This window comes from Bactrocera oleae, chromosome 2, assembly GCF_042242935.1.
Source record: "Bactrocera oleae isolate idBacOlea1 chromosome 2, idBacOlea1, whole genome shotgun sequence".
Classification (NCBI taxonomy): Eukaryota; Metazoa; Arthropoda; class Insecta; order Diptera; family Tephritidae; genus Bactrocera; species Bactrocera oleae.
In genome coordinates this window covers 76,303,968-76,324,850 of record NC_091536.1, presented here as the reverse complement: position 1 = coordinate 76,324,850, position 20,883 = coordinate 76,303,968, and the positions used below count along the sequence as shown (strand labels likewise).

At 34.2% G+C, this 20,883-nt stretch overlaps 2 protein-coding genes and 2 long non-coding RNA genes across 5 annotated transcripts; 2 read left to right on the top strand and 2 right to left on the bottom strand.

Annotated features, from left to right (window-relative positions):
* Nucleotides 1–204: 204 nt before the first annotated feature.
* Nucleotides 205–3,227, top strand: LOC106619135 (V-type proton ATPase subunit D 2). Its single transcript, XM_014237124.3, has one exon. It carries the CDS (start codon nt 348–350, stop codon nt 1,176–1,178), a length of 831 nt encoding a protein of 276 aa, XP_014092599.1. The 5' UTR covers nt 205–347; the 3' UTR covers nt 1,179–3,227.
* A 3,974-nt stretch (nt 3,228–7,201) lies between these two features.
* Nucleotides 7,202–10,263, top strand: LOC138855763 (carbonic anhydrase 2-like). The gene is made up of 4 exons (XM_070105700.1): nt 7,202–7,362; nt 8,473–8,570; nt 9,244–9,600; nt 9,676–10,263. The coding sequence occupies exons 1-4, from the start codon at nt 7,299–7,301 to the stop codon at nt 10,108–10,110; spliced, it is 954 nt and encodes a 317-aa protein (XP_069961801.1). The 5' UTR covers nt 7,202–7,298; the 3' UTR covers nt 10,111–10,263.
* LOC118681941 (uncharacterized) lies at nt 7,436–9,246 on the bottom strand. Its single transcript, XR_004977657.2, has 3 exons — nt 8,896–9,246; nt 7,708–7,941; nt 7,436–7,636 (listed from the first exon to the last, which is right to left on the bottom strand). It is a non-coding gene; the product is annotated as an uncharacterized lncRNA (long non-coding RNA).
* A 3,311-nt stretch (nt 10,264–13,574) lies between the features above and the next one.
* LOC118681942 (uncharacterized) lies at nt 13,575–17,968 on the bottom strand. 2 transcript variants are annotated; one of them, XR_011394838.1, is made up of 5 exons: nt 17,066–17,965; nt 14,725–14,812; nt 14,582–14,668; nt 13,887–14,497; nt 13,575–13,828 (listed from the first exon to the last, which is right to left on the bottom strand). It is a non-coding gene; the product is annotated as an uncharacterized lncRNA (long non-coding RNA). The 2 variants fall into 2 exon arrangements; XR_011394837.1 differs by lacking the exon at nt 13,575–13,828 and having other exon boundaries at nt 13,954–14,497; nt 17,066–17,968.
* Between the last annotated feature and the right edge of the window lie 2,915 nt (nt 17,969–20,883).

Genomic DNA, 20,883 nt, shown 5'->3' with positions numbered 1-20,883 from the left:
TGCTCTTAATAAAGTAAATATTTATTTTGAAACTGACTTGTTATTTTATGGCTTGAGCATTTTAAATGTTAATATTACTTTAGAAAAAGCAAAAAAAGGAAATAAGTTTAATATTGCCTTGCCTGAGTTTGTGTTTTCTGTAAAACTTTTAAGAAAAAAAATAAACACTAATCCACTTACTAATGGAGAGGAATAAAAAAATAAAAACCACTCAATTTCTCAAAATATTGAAACAAGTTACCTAAGAAAACATTTTCATTTCATTACATTTATATTTTGTATTTTGACGCATGCAAAAAGGAACAGAAGAAAACAGACAACAGTAACCGCACAGTAGAGACTACAAAATGCAAGATCGCGTCAACATCTTTCCCTCGCGCGCCAACCTCGTGCTCATGAAACAGCGCATTGTAGCCGCATCAAGAGGCCTGAATTTGCTTAAGCGGAGACGTGATGCGCTCGAAATGAAACTACGCGAACTGATAGGTGATTTAGAAGCCGCTCGAGAAGTAGTGGATAAGGTGATGGCCGAAGCAATATTTTCGATGGCAAAAGCAAATTTCCTCGACGCAGACATGCGGGCCTGCGAACTAATGCAGATCGACCGAGCGGACATTTATATGCGTATAAGGAATGCCAAGGTAGCGGGTATACTGCTACCACAATTCCAGCTATACGTCGATAATCCCGCCAGTTTTCCTTTTACCGGCTTATCGCGTGGCGGCGAACAAGTGGAAGTCGTGCGTGCGTACTTTCAAGACGCCGTACGTACACTCGTTACACTCGCTTCGCTCGAGTACTCGGTGAATACGCTGCGCGATGGTGTACGTCACAATAATATGCGTATCAATGGTTTAGAATATGTAGTGCTGCCGCGTTTTCACAATACCGTCAACTATATACGCGACGAACTGGAGGAATATGAACGTGAAGATTTTTATCGCTTGAAGCGCTCGCAAGCGAAACAACGCAAGCGAAAAGAGAAGTTTGCACTACTGCTCAAGATGAAGAATAAGACAGCTGAACAGATAGCAGAACTTGAAAAGATAGAATATGGGAAAAGGGAATCTATTTCGTTACCTAGCATAGTAGACGATTTTGATATGAAGAAATTCGATAACACTGAAAATGTACCAGATATAAAAGAGGAAGATAGTGAGGATGGGCCAATATATTAAACTGTTATTTAGGAGCGTGAAATAGTACAAATTAAACCAGAGAATATTTTAACTTTTAGTACTTGAACAGATATCATACATAATGGACTATAACAATGATGTACAAAAAAATTGGGAAAATCATTATAAAAAATTCTTCGTCTCCTTACTTTTTTGGTCTTCACCTTCCATTTCTTTTCAACTTCGATTTCTTCCCACAACATCGTCAACAATTCATCATTAAAGGAAAGAAATTCGAATCCTAGATAACCTAAAAAATTAAAATACTTAATTTTTCGGGAAACTTAGTGTTTCCACTAAGCCTGATGGAATTTAGTTACATTCCCATCCATCGCAAGCTGTGCATTCCATATGAACGGGTTTTTTCTTGTTTTAAAAAGCATACATCTCTTTTTGTGATCTAAATGCAGATATTACAACAATAGCTTAAAAAATCCTATATAATTTGTAGGCATACTACTGAGGTGATAGCCCATGGACCCTTAGACCTGAATATACTATATTATATTAGAAACAGAATCTGTATCTAGTAAGAAAATATTTCACGACTCGTCATAGGCAAGTGGGTTAAAGCATGATGGAACAAGTCTTAAAAGTTGTTAAGTTTTAAAAAATAAGAGCATTCCATAACAACATTTGACATTTAAGGTTATACAAAAAGCTCTTCAATATCTGCAATAGTTTAATAAACTATACTAAGCGCATTGCTGACGTGAAATAGGAAACCATTAAACCTATTAGAATCCCTGGTTAGCCTCTGTTGAAGAAGATGATGAGCAGTGTGCAGATGCAATATCTCTAATTTGGTTTTTATGCAACAAAATTGCAATTTGCGGCAGCAACTAAGGCTACTAATGCAACTAGAAACCCATTTATTGGTGAAGCAAAACACTCTGGGAGATATGTAAGTAGTAAGACACACTTAAGCTCTGATATACATATCCGGTGCTTCTATGTACATCCGGTGTACCCTTTATCATGATTACAAAACCTTTAACATATGCACTTGTATTGTATATGTGAGTGACTGTGGTCGTCGGTCAAATGCATGCAACACGCCACATATTGCGCTCTTCAGTGGCAACGCAACCAGCTGCACGCATACACATATATATCATAATGTATCCACATCAATGTTATTGCATGTATTCTTATTACGTGGAAAATAAATAGTTTGCACGCATATGAGGCTGTTCATAACTGCCGTAATAGCATTTTGTTGCAGCTGATGTGGTCATATATCTTGACATATGTTACATGTACTTGCAAGCGAGGCAAGTGCTGCAGTTCGAATGAATTTCTTTATTCATATTCCAGAAGAGTAGAGCATGGCGATAAATATTAATATAAAAGCAAAGTCATATATTATAATTTTTATGGATAATGCAGTAGCCGATATAATATTTCATAAAATACGAGAATTTTTAATAATTTTGCAAAGTAAGGAATATTTTCTGGAAAGCCGGTTGCTTTACTCGTGTACACTTTCTCTCAATAAGAGAATTGCATCAATTAGTTCTTCTAATCAATGGAATTATGAGAAATGCTTACTATTTTTGATCGACACTATATAAAAGAATTTATTTGAAATTTTGAGGCTATAACTGCAGTCATAGCTTCCAGTCCAAGTATGTTCCATTCAATTAAGGAATACATTATGCTCTCAGTCAAAAAATTAAGAAATTCATAAAATAAATTGAAGGACACTGCGAGCTAAAACATGTTTTATGCTTCTCTTAGCTGGTTCGTTCTGAAATCTGAATATTTCCTTCGTATTTTTTTGAAAGTCTATTCCAATCTAATAGCTATGACTTATATCCATTCTTTTTTCGATTCAAAATAATTAAAGCCTCTTGAAACCATATATTCTTGGTTGTATTTTAAGCTGAATATTATGTATAATACTAAAATATAATATATCATACATTTCATTACATAGATCAGACAGTCCAACATCTCTCAGTTAAAACTTGTTACATAGTTGGGTATCTAACGGTAAAGTAACCTTACTAGACTAGTATAAATAATTTCTGAAAAAAAAAAAAATCATATTATGAGGAAACCCATCAGAAACGAAAGATAAAAGAACAAACATTAAGGGTTAAAAAAATGTACGGTTCTGACGTCGGAAAACAGTCAGGCGTGACTGCAATTTTAAGGGTAAAGAATGGTTTTTTTTCGATTTTCAACTAACTATGAGTCCTTTAAAATAAGTTATAAGGCAATATTGTAAGTAATGAAAAGGTCTATAACATTTGTAAATAGACTTTTTTCACATAACCTCAAAATTTATGTGAAAGATTCCAATAATCAACTTTTTGCGTTTTTTATTTATATCTTGTACAACATTTTCTTTCACGATAATTAGATAAAACTTATCTTTCTCTGTCTTTAACACTGTCTGAAAATTTGAAGTAAGTCTGACAAATACTTTTCGAGATATTCGATAATAAACAAAGGGTTCTCGGGCGCTCTGAAACTTTCGAGAGCAGTTAACTAGCAGCAGCTCCATGCGACGGGTTCTCGTGTTTTGTTGTCATGATTGATTCACAACTTTAGTGTATATATACTTATAGCCAACTACATAAATATTCAACTATATATATTTACAATTTTTAGGTATTTTTGGTGTTGAAAAATATATGTTTGTTTCCAGTATGATTATAATTTTTTTATGCCTCTGACCACACTTAACCCCTTTGTGCTACAAATTGCAGGCTTCTTTTCAACTATGTTCCCCTAATATAGAGTGGACTTTAATTCATTGTCACATGATATAAGTTTAGTGCTTTGAGAATTGTTAAGTGCGCCGATTGATAGGAATAGCTGACCAACAATGATATCGATCGTGCTGATAGTTCTGAGAGTGCAAGTTTGAAGCAATTTACATGTATATTCGCTGAGGATCAACAATATGTTACAAAGATCAAAGATCAGACTTATAATAGGAAATTAGGTTTCTGACAAGCCTATAAATTTGAGTCGCAATGTTAGCAGAATTTTTGCGGATATGTTATCGGTCATTCTTAATACTAACTAATGATTTCATGAAATACGTTATAGGCTAATAATTTGAAGTGGTTAAAGAGACAGAACTGATAAAATCTTAGAGAAAGAGACAAAATTTGAGTAAGTTTTAGTAAACTATTAATTCCAAGAGAAGAGCTCTTTATTGCAAGTGGATGAAAACACAGTAAACTAAGAAGTCAAATCATCTATCAGATAAAAAAAAAATGAAAATATGCCTTTTTCACCATCTGCCTCCCAATATAAGGTGCAGAAGCATTGGCAAAGGTAGCATCTATTGTATAGTAAGTCCATCGTATGTGCATATAATATATCGAAACGCAGCAGGTTTTATGTTATGTGCTCCACAATCTGTTTGACAACGACCAGGCCTCACTGTGTAGAATATATATAGCTCTCGAAAAGTTGAAACTACCCGGCATTGAGAGTATAACATTTATTCAAAAAAAGAAAGAGTGAAATGGGATATACAATCGAAAATGCGACAGCTTATGAAACACGACTAGTATCAACGAAAATAACTTAAGTAAGTCGAAGAAGTAATGCTTAGAAGCTAAGTTATTTATTTAAGATAGCACAATACATAGTACACAATTGAGCAAAAAAATAATAATTAAATTATTTATATGTATATACCATATATTGCTCATCTCAGTTCTCATTTAGGCTAAGTATGAAGGCACTCGCTCTCGAAACTATACGCTCTCAAAGTCATTCAATCATTAGAGACACACCCGTAAACAAGCAAAATAACAGTTAAGCAAAAATTAGCTTACTGTATTAACATACAAATAATTTTAAACTTATGTGTATTTATTTGTGTCTTAACACAATTATCCCAGTATTTACTCACACACACCGCGTTCGATACTGACGTTTTCGACAGCTTCTGGAGTGCGGCAAAGGCACGAGGCGACGACGTCGCCCACTTGGTATCAGCGGCGCGGAAGGAACTGCTACAACTACTTGCGACACAACTATGCGTAGAACGAGTTATAATAACAAGCGAAAACCGACATACTGGTGAAATGAAGAAATCGCCACGCCGAGGAAGCTCTGTCACTCAGCTAGATGTCGGTTACAGCGTTACTAGGGAGATGAGAACGAAAACCGCCTTATAGAAGCATTTAAACGCAAAAAAAATCTCCTGTAGTCAGTCATTACGCATAGCAAAAGATCTTGTTTCGAAAAGCTTTGTAAAGAAGCATACATAGAACCCTGGAAAACTGCGTACAAATTATGTACCACACCTATTAATCACAGAAGAAGAACTATTGGCCCAAAACCGAAAACACCGCCTGAAGAACATTCCTCATAACGACCTCTGTACATGCTTGACACGATTGGTGAAGTGTACGAAAGCATAGTAAGAAACCGCTTGGAATTAGCAATCCAAAAAAACGGCGAATTATCAGGGAGACAATACGGCTTTATAAAAAAAGAGGTCCACTCTTGAAGTGAAGTCGTTGATACTGCTAAATGTGCAATAAGTGGCAATAGATGGAAAGATGACACAAAAAAATATTACGCGCTACTTACCCTGGATGTGAAGAAGTCAGTCTATTTTGAGAATAAAAGATTTTATACGACTCAGATGAGGGCACTCAGGGCTATTCTATTTTGAGTTGAGTACCACAAGGTTCGGCCCCTTCTATGGAACGTGATGTACGACGGGGTGTAAAGAATACATCAACAACAATTCGTGAACTAATTCATTGCCACAGATGAAGTACCTTGATGAAATATCGGACTCAAGACTAAAAATTAAAGAACACTTAAAAACACGACAGTAAATCAAATACGACGATTTTTAATAGCTAAGGTAATATAAGTTATACTGTATGCGGCTCCAATATGGATCCAGTCGCTAGACACAAAATGATATGCTAGACCAATAAACACAGCAGCAAAAAGAGAGGAGAGAACCAAAAGCATCACAATGTGGCAGCAACGGTGGCAAACCTCATCCAAAGCACAGTGGACGCGCAGACTGATACCAGACATCATTCCGTGGTGGATAGATTGGCAGTATGGGAACCTGGATTTCCACTTGAACCAAATACTTAATGGACATGGGTGCTTTACAAGTTACCTTAACAATTTTCCTCATGACTTTAGTCCGTACTGTTCGACCTGTACAGAGTGTATAGAAGACTCTGAACACGTATTATACCATTGCCTTCGGTTTTCAAGTATAAGAAAAGATCTGAAAACTACACTTGGCGGTAGTTTCACGGTGTACAATTTAACAGCACGTATGTGTGAGTCCTCTGTTAAGTGGAAAGCTGCCAGCGAAGCGTCAGCTCTGATTATCACAAGATTGAGGCATTTACAACAGATTAGGCATCAGTCGGTCCGTACCATAGAAGAGACTTAAATGTCTTCTGCCCTCCCATAAAGTAAGACTTAGTCCAGTGGTCTCGTGGGAGAGATATGAGATGGTTAGGATTAAAGTTCCGCACTTCTGCTTCTGATGCTTCCCCCTATTATAAAAAAAACCACGCATAAATGGGCTAAAACAGCAGATATAGGGCATAGATACATAGGAACAAATAAACTCGTGGCTGACCATTTGCTTTTGCTTTTTCATTTATGCGTTGTATGTACTTGTAATACTTACACTTTACTTTATGTATCTTTATTGAAAGGAATTTTCCCCCAATTATTGTAATAAAAATCTAATTAAATCAGCGGCTGGAAGTCATGGGTTTGTATTTATCATAAAATGTCTACGTTTATTTTATCACCTGGTTGAATAGCACACTTCATTTATGTGTTTACCTTTTTTTGTGGATATTTGGATACGTTTTATGATTTTATTATTATTACGGTTACCTTAGATACCGTAACACACTACACACCTTTGATTGCGCGGATTTTGGAATAACGCTGCTGATATCTGCATTGATATTTTGATAAAAAATGTCCAGACAATGAGTTGGTGAAATGTGCAGTTGGTTGAACACTAATGGGTGGTATAAATTGCTCTAAGTAGTGATTTGGGGTTGTCATTCGTAATTCAGCGCTGAAAGTGAATTGAGTGAGAATAAAGTAGTCGTCACGAAATAAAAGTAACTCTTTTACTTAGTGAAGATGAATAGAACATTCCAAATAGTCGTTGTTTTTTGCTTATTAGTTACAGATATAGCTGTTAACGGTATGTGAGATATGTAAGTGTTCATTAAGTGAAAAGATTAGTGTCACAAAAGAAAAATAAAAAAATAACTAAATAAAATAAAATAATAGCTATTTATTTTGAACATTCCAAAGTATTCTCTCAGTGTATACTTTCCGTGCATTCCAAACACCATTTAGCACACATTTTTATGTCAAAGGTATATATCTAAAAAATATATAAGTAAAGTAGTATAAGTGATGGGTTTAACCGTACATTTTGTACACTCGTAATTCGCATGGATCAACTTTAATATCTATTCGAAGAAACCGAAAGAATATAATCATTTCACAATTTGATATCTTATTTACTCCTGTACTCACTTACTTTTATTACCATATTTGTTGTCGGGTGCGAAACGTATTTATTTACCGAATTTACTTCACTTTTAGTAGTTTTCAATATAACGCTTATCTGGGGAGTGGGCGAGCTTATCATCAAACTTCACCCAATTTCGCAGTGTAGGTATAAGGAGGGGTTGGAAATATTTGTCCTCAGCAAGTTTGGTCGTATTCATTTTAGTATCAGCAATACCAACCTCCATAAGGGGCCCAGGAATATCTGAAAAAAGTTTCATATCTCTATTTTTTTTAAGTTATTGCTTCACGGACAGACATACTGATTAGTTTTAGGTGATACAAACAACTAGAGGATAAAAAGATTTTGACATATAATTTCATTTTCTTATTTAACTTAAGCTCCTATACAATAATAAACTCGCTTGAAACTTTAAAAAAATTTAATTATTCGTTCAAAAAAGATACATAGCGATAAAAAGAAATTACTAAAAGAGTTAGCGATTTGGCCTTAAATTATGAAAAAACTAGATGTTGAGTTATGTCCCTTTTGTATTGAGCGGAATGTATTTATTTTAAATAATTTCTTTAGTTTCGCAAACTTATAATTTAAGCTGCGTTTCAAATATATAAACGCTAATGCATTGTATCATCGGATTTCTTTCAAAAGATGAATCATGTAACCGTAAATTATATTTGTTAAAAGGAATTTTATATCAGTAAAAATTTTTGAAGCTTTTATTTTCATTCAAAATATTCAAAATATATTATTCTTGTTATCTACTTATATTTCCAGGCGATGAGTTTGACTATGAGCATCAATCTAAATGGTACGACGATTTTCAACAATGCAGCTTTAATCGTCAATCGCCGATTGAACTAAATTCCAATGAGGTAAGAAGCTTTGCACTGGCACCTGCGATTCTCCTTGACTTATATTTCCAAAAAAATCGTTTCATACAAAATTTGTATCAACAAAGTGAGGAAAATGTTGTCTTAAAAAACAAAGTACAATAAGTTGAAGTTTTTTAGGCTAAACACACAATGAACTCAAGTGCAAAAAAGTTTTTTCTTTTTCAAAGTTTAAATATATATGTCTATACGCAATAAATCTTCTAAATTTATGATCTATGAACAGTTGTTGTTGTATTTTTATGATTTTAGTTTATATAACCATCAGCTATTAATTCAATAAGACTAGGTTTCATAAAAGACTTACATCGTTGTGATAATGACACGAAATTCATGATTTTTATCACGAACTAACAAAATCTTAACCACAGACAACATTCAGTTAAAATATACAGCATGTCAGTCATTACAAAAAGTTGATAAAACTTAGCAAGCACAAATTCATAATTTTATTTCAGAAAAAATATTTATAACAGGAGAAGTATCACACAGTAACACCATAAAATTAATTTAGAGAATCTTAAACTGAAAGTCATGCACTTATGACAAACGAAATGTGGCATAAACAGCGTCTTGTCATAAATTATATTTAACCTTTTTGTAGACTTATTAACATATTTGTATATTTATTTTATTTTATTTTATTTATACACAGGCCGTTATATCGTATGACTTGCCACTGTTGAAATTCATACACTATGATGTACCCTATATGAAAGCAGTGAGAAGTGAGAATAACGGACACACAGCGAATATACAATTGCCCACGGCGAGACTCGATAGCGCTTACATTGTTGGCGGGCCGCTACAGAACGGTACAACCTTCATAATGGAGAGTTTGCACTTTCATTGGGGCTCCATCGACACGCATGGCTCCGAGCATGTGCTCGACAGCGAACGCTACTCGATGGAAATGCATCTGCTGCATCGGAATACCAAATATGCGACAGTGGTGGAGGCGCGTGAACACGAAGACGGCTTGGCTGTGTTGGCCGTGCTGTACGCGGTGAATGTAAGTTTGTAAAGAAAATAAATAAAAATTCAGGAACTTGAAAGTAAATAACATAAAGCATATGTTTCCATGCAGGTCAATGTCACCGAGGATTTCGTCGGCTTAAATGAAGTCATAAATGTTTTGGAGTCCATTTCCGAATTCAATCGCTCCACAGAAATTGACAATTTTCAACTCTCCGTTTTACTGGGCGATATGGACGTAGATGAATTTTACACCTACGCTGGCTCGCTGACAACGCCACCATGCTCGCAGGCCGTCACTTGGGTGGTGTTCACGCAACCCATCACAATTACGCCCAGCCAAATGCAGCGCTTCCGTCGACTGTCGGATGGTCATGGCGCTACCTTGGAAAACAATTATCGCGCACTGCAGGCGAAGGGTAATCGAAACGTTTTACTGCGCCAAAAACGCAGAGTGCTGGAGTCCACGGTGCAATCGGCGCTCTATTGGGAGCTGTTGAATAAGCTCAAGCCGCAGGGAGGGACAGTTACGGATGATGGAAAGTGATTTTTATGGAAAATTAAAGACTGATTGAGACCTTGACATTAGTTTGTTTGCAAATAACGCAACAAAATATTGAATACTTTACTATAGTTCAAATAATGTAAATACTTAAAAATACTTATAATATTAATAATAATTATTTGCAATTTCTTACAATCATGAATTTTTATAAGCCTAATTGGTTGCTTGTAATAGATTTCTAAACATTAGACTTTATTTTCACTACAACGAAATTTTTGCTCTTTGGCCTCAAGTCGATAGAAGTTTTTCGTGTCTTTAGCAATTCTCTCCCGATTACTGCCACACTAAAAAGCCAATATTCTGATGTAATCCAGAAAACCAAAAATTATATTTTAATAAACTGGGTTACCATATCATTGATTCGAAATCGCAAGGTTAAGTTTATCTAATTATACAAGACTATTCATTTATACTGCCTCTTGATTTCAGTGTTATCTGAACACAAACTAGTCACTAAATTCTAGAGCTAAGGAATACACTTGCTTACAAGGTATACACTTGCATTTTCGTAACTAATTTTTGAAGAAATTCCTGGAACCAACCGGATGAGATATACAAACGAAAGCCAGGTATGAAGTCTTAAGCTAACTAATTTTGAGGCCAACAGCGACAAATGTTCCTCAAAACCTAATGATCCCAAAATAAATATAAGTTTAGCTGAATTAATATTTAATTTTACAGGAACTTATCAGTCGTATTTCGCATGTAAAATATTACATATTTTTGTGTACCTTTCGAATGACGAGAATTATTAATAATGCGAGGGCTTGACTCCGTCCACTTAAGCTCCAATGTATCGGGGAAGACACTATTAGGCCGTAATTCTATCCGCAATTTTCAATCGCTTCGATATTCAGCACTTTATCTAGCTAACCTTCTCTGAAGCTGAATAAGAGCTGAAAGCCATAGGGCCTAAATATCTGGCATGAATTTCCAGCTTTGGTATTTAGCGTTTTATTCAGCTGTCATAATCTAAAGCTGAATATGGGTTGTAAGCCAAAGTGCCGATGTAGATTTTCAACTTTTGACTCCAATAGAGTTTATTCTTTCATTGTGTGCGTAGAACTACGTGTGGCAATAGTTAAGGTCCCCTTGGTCTATGCAAACATTCAATTTAATAAGGTGATATATATTAGGGATATCCAACAATTTATATTAAAAATAGGTTTCATTCATTATTTCGATTATCACAGTCTAAAACTAATATGATTGCTATGTATTTCTCGGATGACACTTGTTAGACCTCAGGAATATAATACGAGTATATAATTTACGTGATCCGTTTGTTGTGAGAACTCTTCCTGAAATGTTTTTATCACAATTTTCAAACACTTTTTGTGTCAAACCACTCCATTATAAGGCGGTAGAACAGTTTCACCTCAATTGAGTGAGCTATGGCTAGATATCGTCCATTGGCGTAAGGACTTAAAAAATCGTTTGACAAATATTTCAAGTTATTTAAAAATAAGGCTTTCTGAACACTACTACAGCAATTTCTTAAATTACATAACATTTCATTTCTTTACTTAAAGCGTCGAGAAATTTACTAGACCTATTTACTATTTTAGAGATCAATAAGTATTATTTGATAAAATAATATAATTTTGGGTAATCAATTATATGATTCAATAATTTCGATAAAAGTAAATAATTTATTATTCCCGCACAACCACAGATAATTGTGGGTGGTCGGCTTATTAATCTTTTGTTATCGCTTCAAATCGGTAACCGAAAAGTTGATATAATATTTATAACTCCTTTCTAACCTTTCACTCCTTTCTAACTCTTTTCAACCTAACATCTTTATAACCCGAAAAAAGGTATAAAAAATTAAACGAATATGAAAATACAAACTACAAAAGATAAGTAATGTCAATCGCCCATAAGTAGCTAAAGAGGGTGGAAAAAATAGAGAAATAACTTAGCCAAGAAAAAACATTAGGGTGCCAGCAATGGTAACATGTAAATTCTGCAATGCGGTGACTTTTCCACTAAATAAATATATTTATATTAATTTAAACATGTGCATTTGATCATACCAGTCTCGGACTAGTCCATATATATCCATAACTTATTTTTTCGTGCTGGTAATGTAACTTACCGCATCTATCGGGTTTTCCAATAGGTATGATATGATTTCCAAGTGTCGTTTCGTCCATTTTTAATATGGAATGATCTGTAATATTTTTTTCATTACATTCAGTAATGCTTACAATTTCTTCATTCAAAGATAAACGCAAAAACAACGTTTAGAAATTATTGAATTTTATTATTAAAATAATCGTTCTCCAATTGTAACTTTCCGTGAGGGTTTGTCCTTTTTTGTTCGTAAAAATTGTTAACCTGTGCTCGCTATTCGTGCGGGAAATAAACAAAGTTGTCGATTCTGGTGCAAAGAAAATCTACAAATTATTCAAAAACAACCATTATATTCACCTAAATTGACAGTTTGGTGGGTTTTAGATCTGGTGGAATCATCGGTCCGTAGTTATTTAGAAATAAAGCTGGTAACATCGTTACTGTCATTGGAGAGTGGTATAGATCGATGATAACCAACTTTTTATGGCCGCAATTGGAAGCAGTTGATCTTGACAACATCTGGTTACAACAAGACGGTGTTACGTGCCACACAGTACGTGCAACAACCGAATTATTGCGATAAAAGTTTGGAGATTCAATAATTTCAAGAAATAGTGACATTGAACGGCTTCCTAGAGGTTGTTATATAACACCTTTAGACTACTTCTTGTGCGGTTATTTGAAGTCATTGGTCTGTAGCAATAAACCAGACTCTCCTCAAGCTTTAGAAGTCAATATTGAATGTGCTATTCATGACATATGACTTGATTTGGTGGAAAAAGTACTCGGAAATTGGAATTCGTTCCTACAAAAGAAGTTGTCAGAACTTAATTGTATCGCTTGTACTTTACAGTAAATAAAAACATTTGAATTTCCTTAACAATTAGTATGTTTTTTTATTCATATTCTGTTTGGAAAACCCTGTATATGCGCTCATACAAATTTCCATTTGCCATTGCAACTGAGTTTGCTGAAGCCACGAAGGTTTCGACTGCGGTCTTCGCAGCTATATAATCTACGTTTAAATCTGCAACACAATAACCGGATAAACAAAATGGCACAGCAAGTGTTGCGACTACACAGTGCAAATTTTTAGCGGGGCATATATGTGCGGCACAAGCGTCCCAGTAGGAATACGGAAGCTAAAATGTTTAAAAAAGGTTTAATCTATTTTTTTATGATATATTTTTATGTGTGCATACATACACATATTGATAGAAATGTCATATTATAAAATATATATATTTATATCGAATATCATTTTGTCTGAAATCATTTCAATTTGATTTCATAAAACAACAAAAGCAATAAAAAATAATAAAATATGCATGAGACACTTGTAAAAATTTCATATTTCGTTCCTTTTTTTAATTGTTAATAAAAACATACAACAAAAAATTAACACAAACTTGTTTCGTTTTCCTTAAATGTTATTTCTAAATTAAGTACAATAAATGAATTAGTACAAAAACTGTATTTTATTTCACATCTACTCAAAATTCAATGGTTTTCATTTCCTTTCATGCACATTTCTGTATTTACCCACTTTGCTACTCTCGCTCGTAACCACGCTGCCACAATGCTTTCCCCTTTATGTGCATATGCAACACTTTTGAAAAGCCTAAGTAAGTCAGTTGTAAAAGTTAATGCTTTTTGTTGGCATTGTTTGTTTCGCTTACCGTTGTTAAATATGTTAAAATGCTTACCGTTTTGCCCTTTGCTTTTATTCGTAGCAAAATGCACATAAACCATAAGGGTACCACAGGTGGTATGCGCAACATTTATTTGACTTCACTTATTTACTAAAAAAGCATATGTATTGTAGTACGTAAGTACTTACGGCGCAGAGAAATGAAAAAAATTACATTTTGTGAACAATATTAGCTTAGCGGGTTAGATTTGTGCATTCAAGTTGGGAAGTTTGCGATTTTTACTAATTTTGAAGAAATTTAAAAGGGTTTAAGAGATTAGATTAATTTCAAAAAGAACACTATGAAGCAGTGAAAAAGTAATAAAAACTTAATATTTTAAGTCCAACAAGACGCTGGGAACAGTATGTTGCAGCCAATGCATATTGATTGATGAAAACAAATGGTAATCGGAAAGGGCCAAGTCTGGTGAATACGGCGGATGGGGAGCAGCTCCCAGCCAAGTACTTTGATTGTAAACTAAACCATTTTTACTTTGTGTGCAGGTGCATTGTCGTATAACAAAATTACTTTTGCCGTGTCTTCTGGCCCATTCTGGTCGTTTTTCGATCAATCCATGCTTCAAACTAATAATTTTCTATCTGTAACGATTAGTATTAACAGTTTCACCCGATTTTAGAAGCTCATGATATACCACACCCTTCTGATCCCATCAACATACTTACATTGCCTTCTTACCGAATCAATCTGTGCTTGCAGTCGATATTGATAATTGTTCTGGATTAAAACAATGATTTTTTCTGTTAAGTATCCTTAAAATAAATACATTTTTCTTTATTAAGGCTCGTTCACAACAAACGCTCCTTACCAACACATTTGTATCTTAACGCTCACTGCATACCGGTACACCTGCCATATGAATATTCTTATTTCTATGTTTTATCTGGCATTTGAACCTTAAACAAAAAATAGGGTATGTAAATACCTAGTAATAAAAAAATTCAAAAAGCTCTGAAAGTATTGAGTAAAAATTATAAATTTGAGTTTGAAAATTTTTGTAATTTCCACCATATATTTAAATTTTTTTTGTTTAATTGAGAACATGCCTAAAAATCAAATCATAAAAATTTGTTCTAAATTAATTGGACAACATATTTGAAAGGTGAAAATAAATAATTGTCAATGTTAGAAATTCAAATATATTGCAGATAATTTTTATATATATCAAAAACAAAAAGCTACGCAGTTTTGAAAATTAAGGAATGAAGCGGGTTTTATTAATTTTTATGACTCCACTAAAAAGCGTTAGAATAAATCACGTTGCAAACAAAGTGGACAACATGTGCAATTTTGGCAAAACCGAAGGCACTGAAAAACAAATGCTCTGGCCTAAGTGTCTGTCTGTGTGTCTGGCAAAGCTTTGGTGTGTTAGTATGTCATGTCACTGTCACATTCACCGTCAGCAGCAGACGCCGCTGCCGTCACAGGCAGTGCACATTTTCGCCATGATTACTATCCCCTTCCGATGGTGCTGCTGTTATTCTTGTTTGCGCCACCGCTGAGCCCGTCAATGTTGTCAGCTCGGCACACTACTCACTGTGAATAAAAGGTTTCTGCTGACGTCACGCGTTCCCGGTTGCGGCTGGGACGCGTGATTGATGGAGTCAAATGCATCTAATGCGAAAAAGGGGCACACTTTTTATGACACTGCGTGGCGCAACGTCAACACACGACTAATGAAAGGCATAAAAAAGGGACAACTTCTATTTTATATTCCTTCTACTCATATTCTATTTGAATTTTGGTGCGGTATACGTGCGCGTGTGTTGTTTGCGTTAAAGCTATCGCTTAGTTGGCCGATGACATTTTTATTGCAAAATTTGTGATAAATTCCTTACTTGGCCAACAAAATTTTTATTTGTGTGTATGTAAATAGTTTTACGCATTTGCAAGAAATTTCAAACAAATTACCTTCATCAACTTGTATATTTATATTTCAAATTCATCGATTATAATGAATGATTATTCATGCAAAAGATGTTTTGTTTCGGATTTGCGATAAGATAATTAATTGAAATTAATTATTTGTGAGGTTTAGTTAGAATTAATGGCAGGGATGGCACATGACAGCCGTTATGTAGATATATAAATAGTTGTTAACAAAAGTATCGATTTATTCATTGAAAGATTATCACTATGTCTCAGATATTTATAAATAAAAGCTTAAAATTATTATTTGCAATCAAAATCAAATAAATAACCCTATTCTCAGAGCTTTCAAAAAATATTCGTCTAAATATTATTGATCTTTCAAAGTTATCTATACTAATTTGATTAAATGTAAAAATTTGTTTGTTTGTTAGTTTGAATTGAATAGGTTCCGAAACTACTTGACGGATTTGAAAAATTTATTCATCCTATATTTATTTTCTTTTCTCCTGTCTAAAATTAAATTTAATTTCCCGGTTCGCATTTCGAAGCAGATTAGATCCTTACAGTTAAATTCTTGTAGATCTAATTTTGAACTAAACGAACCATTCCGCCGTATATGTCATGATTTTAATTCTCATTCCTGCACATTTCATTTATCTGACTCATTTTTCTGAATTAAAAACACTATATTGCTTTCTCTGAATAAATCAAATCGTAACAATATATTATATCGTAACTACTTGTATAAATCTGAGCTGTGTACATTTTTGTTTCCGTTTTTTTTTTTTAATTTTTCGCGAAAGTTACTAAAATTTTAATTGTAATTTGAAAGTTAAATAATAAAAGTATAGATTTAATAATAAAAAGTAATTGGAGAATAGCGCTTTTAAAGTCGAGTCGGGTCAAGACGAGTCGGTCGTAACTACAAGCTTTAAACGCCTATACACCTGCTAACTTGGATCGTGTCTGCTTGAAATTTTCAGTATTCCAAATGAGTTTTAAAACTGAATAAAACAAAAAAGAAAGTTGAAGGAATTTGACGGGCTTTGATTCCAGCACGATTCTAGAGTACACCCTACACTAGCTCTTTCTTACTTTTCTTACTATACGATCATTACCAAAATATATAATAAAACAGTATAATATGTAGCAATGTAGATATAAAATTTCTAAAAGAGCACTGCATTTCTTCTATATCGTCAAATAGTTGTAGAATTATTTTAAGACTATTAGCGTTTCGATAAATCTTCCTGCTCAACAATTTTGAGGTTTTGTACCTTATAAAAAAGTCCTACATTTTGGAGCGAAGATAAAATATCTGCGGAACGAGAAAATATCGCGAACTGAATGAAAGCACAACTCAGAGATGTGGGTGTATCTCTGCAAACGCACCTAGTATGTAAATAGTTTTATATACCCAAGAAGATAAGGTTATATATACGAGGTGTGTTCAAAGGAAAGAATGAATTTTGAGTTTTTGTGAAAAGCACTTATTTATTCATCAATATCTATTTTGTCCTTCAAAGTAATTCCCCTCGGATTAATTCACTATTTCCAAACCTCGAAACACTTCTGAAATGCGCTTTTTGATAATGCCATCAGATTTTTCATCGATTCTGACTAGATCTCATCAATTGTGGCAAAACGCTTTTCTTTCATTGGTTTCTTCAGTTTTGGAAATAGGTAAGTGTCGCAGGAAGCCAAGGGACCCTTTAATTTATTCAACAACTCCTGAGCGACACTAATATAACTTTGCTTTTGCTTAAAATTTAGCAATTTCGCAACAAACTTCGCAGTCACACATTTCATGCCCAAACCATTCGAGAAAATTTAATGGCCTGAGCCGATTGTTATGCCAACATCCTCTGAAACTTCTTTAATAGTGATTCGACGATTTTCAAGAACAATTTTCTTCACTGTTTCGATATTTTCTTCGCTTGTGGACGTGGTCGTACCTCCATGTCAAAAACCAAAGAGCACACAAAAACGTCTGTTGTCAAAAACAGACTCACTAAACACATGATAAACATATGTGTCCGATTATAACCAAAACAACATATCGATAATCGAATGCACACAGCCCACGAAAAATCCAAATTCACCTTTTCTTTTGAGCACACCCCGTATAGTATACGTGGTACATATAGTACACATAAATATTTTTCATAGCATTTTCTACGATTTTTACTTCTGCTACTTGCAGCCTTCAACGCGACTTTATATTTCATTTGCACCACAGCTAATATATATGGTATACTATATAAATTTCCACACGCACATATGGCAACCCACTAGTCTGCAGCTGTTTGCTTTGCGTCGTCAAGTCAGAATTTATTGCGCTGCGTATTTATATTTGTAAATATTTGATTTACTCTTTTGGCTGTAATGAAAGTCGTTCGCTTTAAAAGCTGCAAGCGTTTATTGCTTGTACAAAGTGTTTTATTTATGAACAATACTTATGCATTCTTGTTTATGTGAATTAAGGAAATATCATTAAATTTCAGAATAAATAATTAAAAATAATAAATAAAAAGAACTTAATATATGTATATTTTAATTTAATTTAAAGTTAAAAATTTTTATTTTATTTTTTTTTTTAAGAACATTCATCAAAGCTTTTACGCCTTCTTAATGGCAATACTAGAACGGTACGAATTACTAAGACGGAAGTACTAAAGGGACTCAATCAGATTGATTTAGATAATAGACAGATATCAGGATGATGAGAAGGAGTGATTGCGGAACAATTTTTGCAAATAAAATTTTATTCGTTAGTTAGTTGATCCAAGTCAATTATTTATTAATTATTACTTTATTATACCTAAGCAGACATGTGACTTGACTAATTTTAAACAATCCGCCTAAGTGTAGGCAATATTTAAAAAACTGTTTAAAAGTGGCTCAATAACTAGAGACTTGGTAGTGGATTTGAAGGCAATCTGAAACGAGTGACACAAAATATTAAGAATTTGCTCATCAGTATTACTATTTTATTCAAACTCAATACACTAGATTTAAGTGATGGCTAATTTTGAAATTGCCAAGTGTCGAAAAAAAGTGTACAAGATTTGCAGATATGATTTTCTCGCAAAAAGGTCCATCAAAGAGACTCCAAGGTCGACTATGATCTAGTTAAGTTTTGAGAAATAGAAATACTCTTTTATTATTCCAATAAATTAAGCTGGTTTCTTATTTAATATAAATTGTAAGATAATTTTTTTATACCCTGAACAGGGTATATTAAGTTTGCCACGAAGTTTGTAACATCCAAAAAAACCGACGGAGACTGTATAAAATATATACATAAATGATCAGCATAAAGAGCTGAGTTGATTTTGTCATGTTCGTCTGTCTGTCTGTCTGTATATAAGTTTTTAAGCTATCGATCTAAAATTTCGCACCTGTCCTTTCCCCACAAAGAAGCTGCTCATTTTACGGAACGCCCGATATCGGACCACGGTAACATATTGCTGCCATACAAACTGAACAATCGGAATCAAATGCTTGTATGGGAAACTTTTTTATTTGACGAAATATATTCACGAAATTTGCCATAAGTTATTTTCTAAGGCAACAAGCTATCTCCGAAGAAATCACTATATTATAAAGCTGCTATACAAACTGAACGAACGAAATCAACTTCTTTTTAAAAATCTTTTTTATTTGTGAAGGGTATTATAGCTCCGGTGCAACCAAAGTTAGCATTTTTTCTCGATTTCATTAAAAAAATCAAAATAATGAAAAACTATGAAAGTTATTGTAAATTTAATATGAACAAATAGGGTAATACCGTTAATTCTTTATCAAAAAACATGTATAAATTGTTTTTAACTTTTAAAAATGGTCATGGAATCTTTATTTTCGAAAGCAAATAATTAAGAAGAAAATAAAGTTATAAATTTAGCCTTGCCAGCAGCTTTCGATATTTATGATCGCGTGACAGAAATATCGAAAACAGTAGGAAATCGAAACAGCACACAAAACAGCGCGCTGACTTTCACAAAGACGCCAGCAAGTAAACGAAAGATGTACATAACTTAAATATATAAATTGCTTGCACCACATGCCACAAACCAAAATGCAACAGCAAATATGCAGCGCCACACAAGCATGGTAGCAGTTTTTTTGCTGCACGCCAGCGCTGCCAGACTTACAAGTAGTTACCAACATCACATACTAACAAATATGCTATGCTACTTATGCCGCACACATTCGCTTCTATGCATCGGTTTGTGCCTGCAGCTATATATGTGGGTCCACCGGTGCGCCGACAAGCATTCAGGCATAAAAACATGACCTAAATAAACTAATATGAAAGCGAGTGAAGCAAGAGTGTAGCAACTCAACAGCCAACAACTAGGTGTAACACCACCCCTCTCCGTACGCACAACAGCCCAAGGAGAAGTGGGTGTGTTAGCAGGTTGACTGGTGACCTTACTGGGGGCCTGATATTTTTCGGCAACTCCATTACATCGCATCAATGTGCAGCGATTTCCTTCATTTTAATTTTCCTTTTATTTGGCTTAACGCCAGAAAGTATGCTACCAACCGCCCGCTACTGAATACAACTGTTATATACACGTGTAAGTTGCACACACGCTCAATGCTCTCCCGTCAGCTATTTCACTGCATGTTGCCAACATGTGTATCCTGTGCTCTGTTGCAAATAGCTACCGCCTTCACTTCCGTTATTTTTACAGTTGAGCTTACGATGCTTCTTTCTAAATAAACACTTACATAAGTGTGTTTGTATGTATGTATGAACCTAAGTATAGAAAAAAATTGTGCTGGTAATAGTAAATGCTCCTTTTTTTCCTCCCGTACTTAGCCACCTCTCTTTGCCTTGTTTAGCCGCATTTCCAATTATCGGTTATCGTGTTGTTGAAACCGGCATTTCAGACAGCGGGTAGGCGATCTCTGGAGGTGGCATTTCTAAACAATGTAAGGTTTTAATTTTCTGCAAATTTCATAATTGTTGAAAAGTGCTGAGCAGCACACACATTTAATTCAATAACTTCTGGTGTGTGAGCAAAGAAGTTTTGCAGCTTTTATTATACCCTGAACAGGGGTATATTAAGTTTGTCACTAAGTTTCT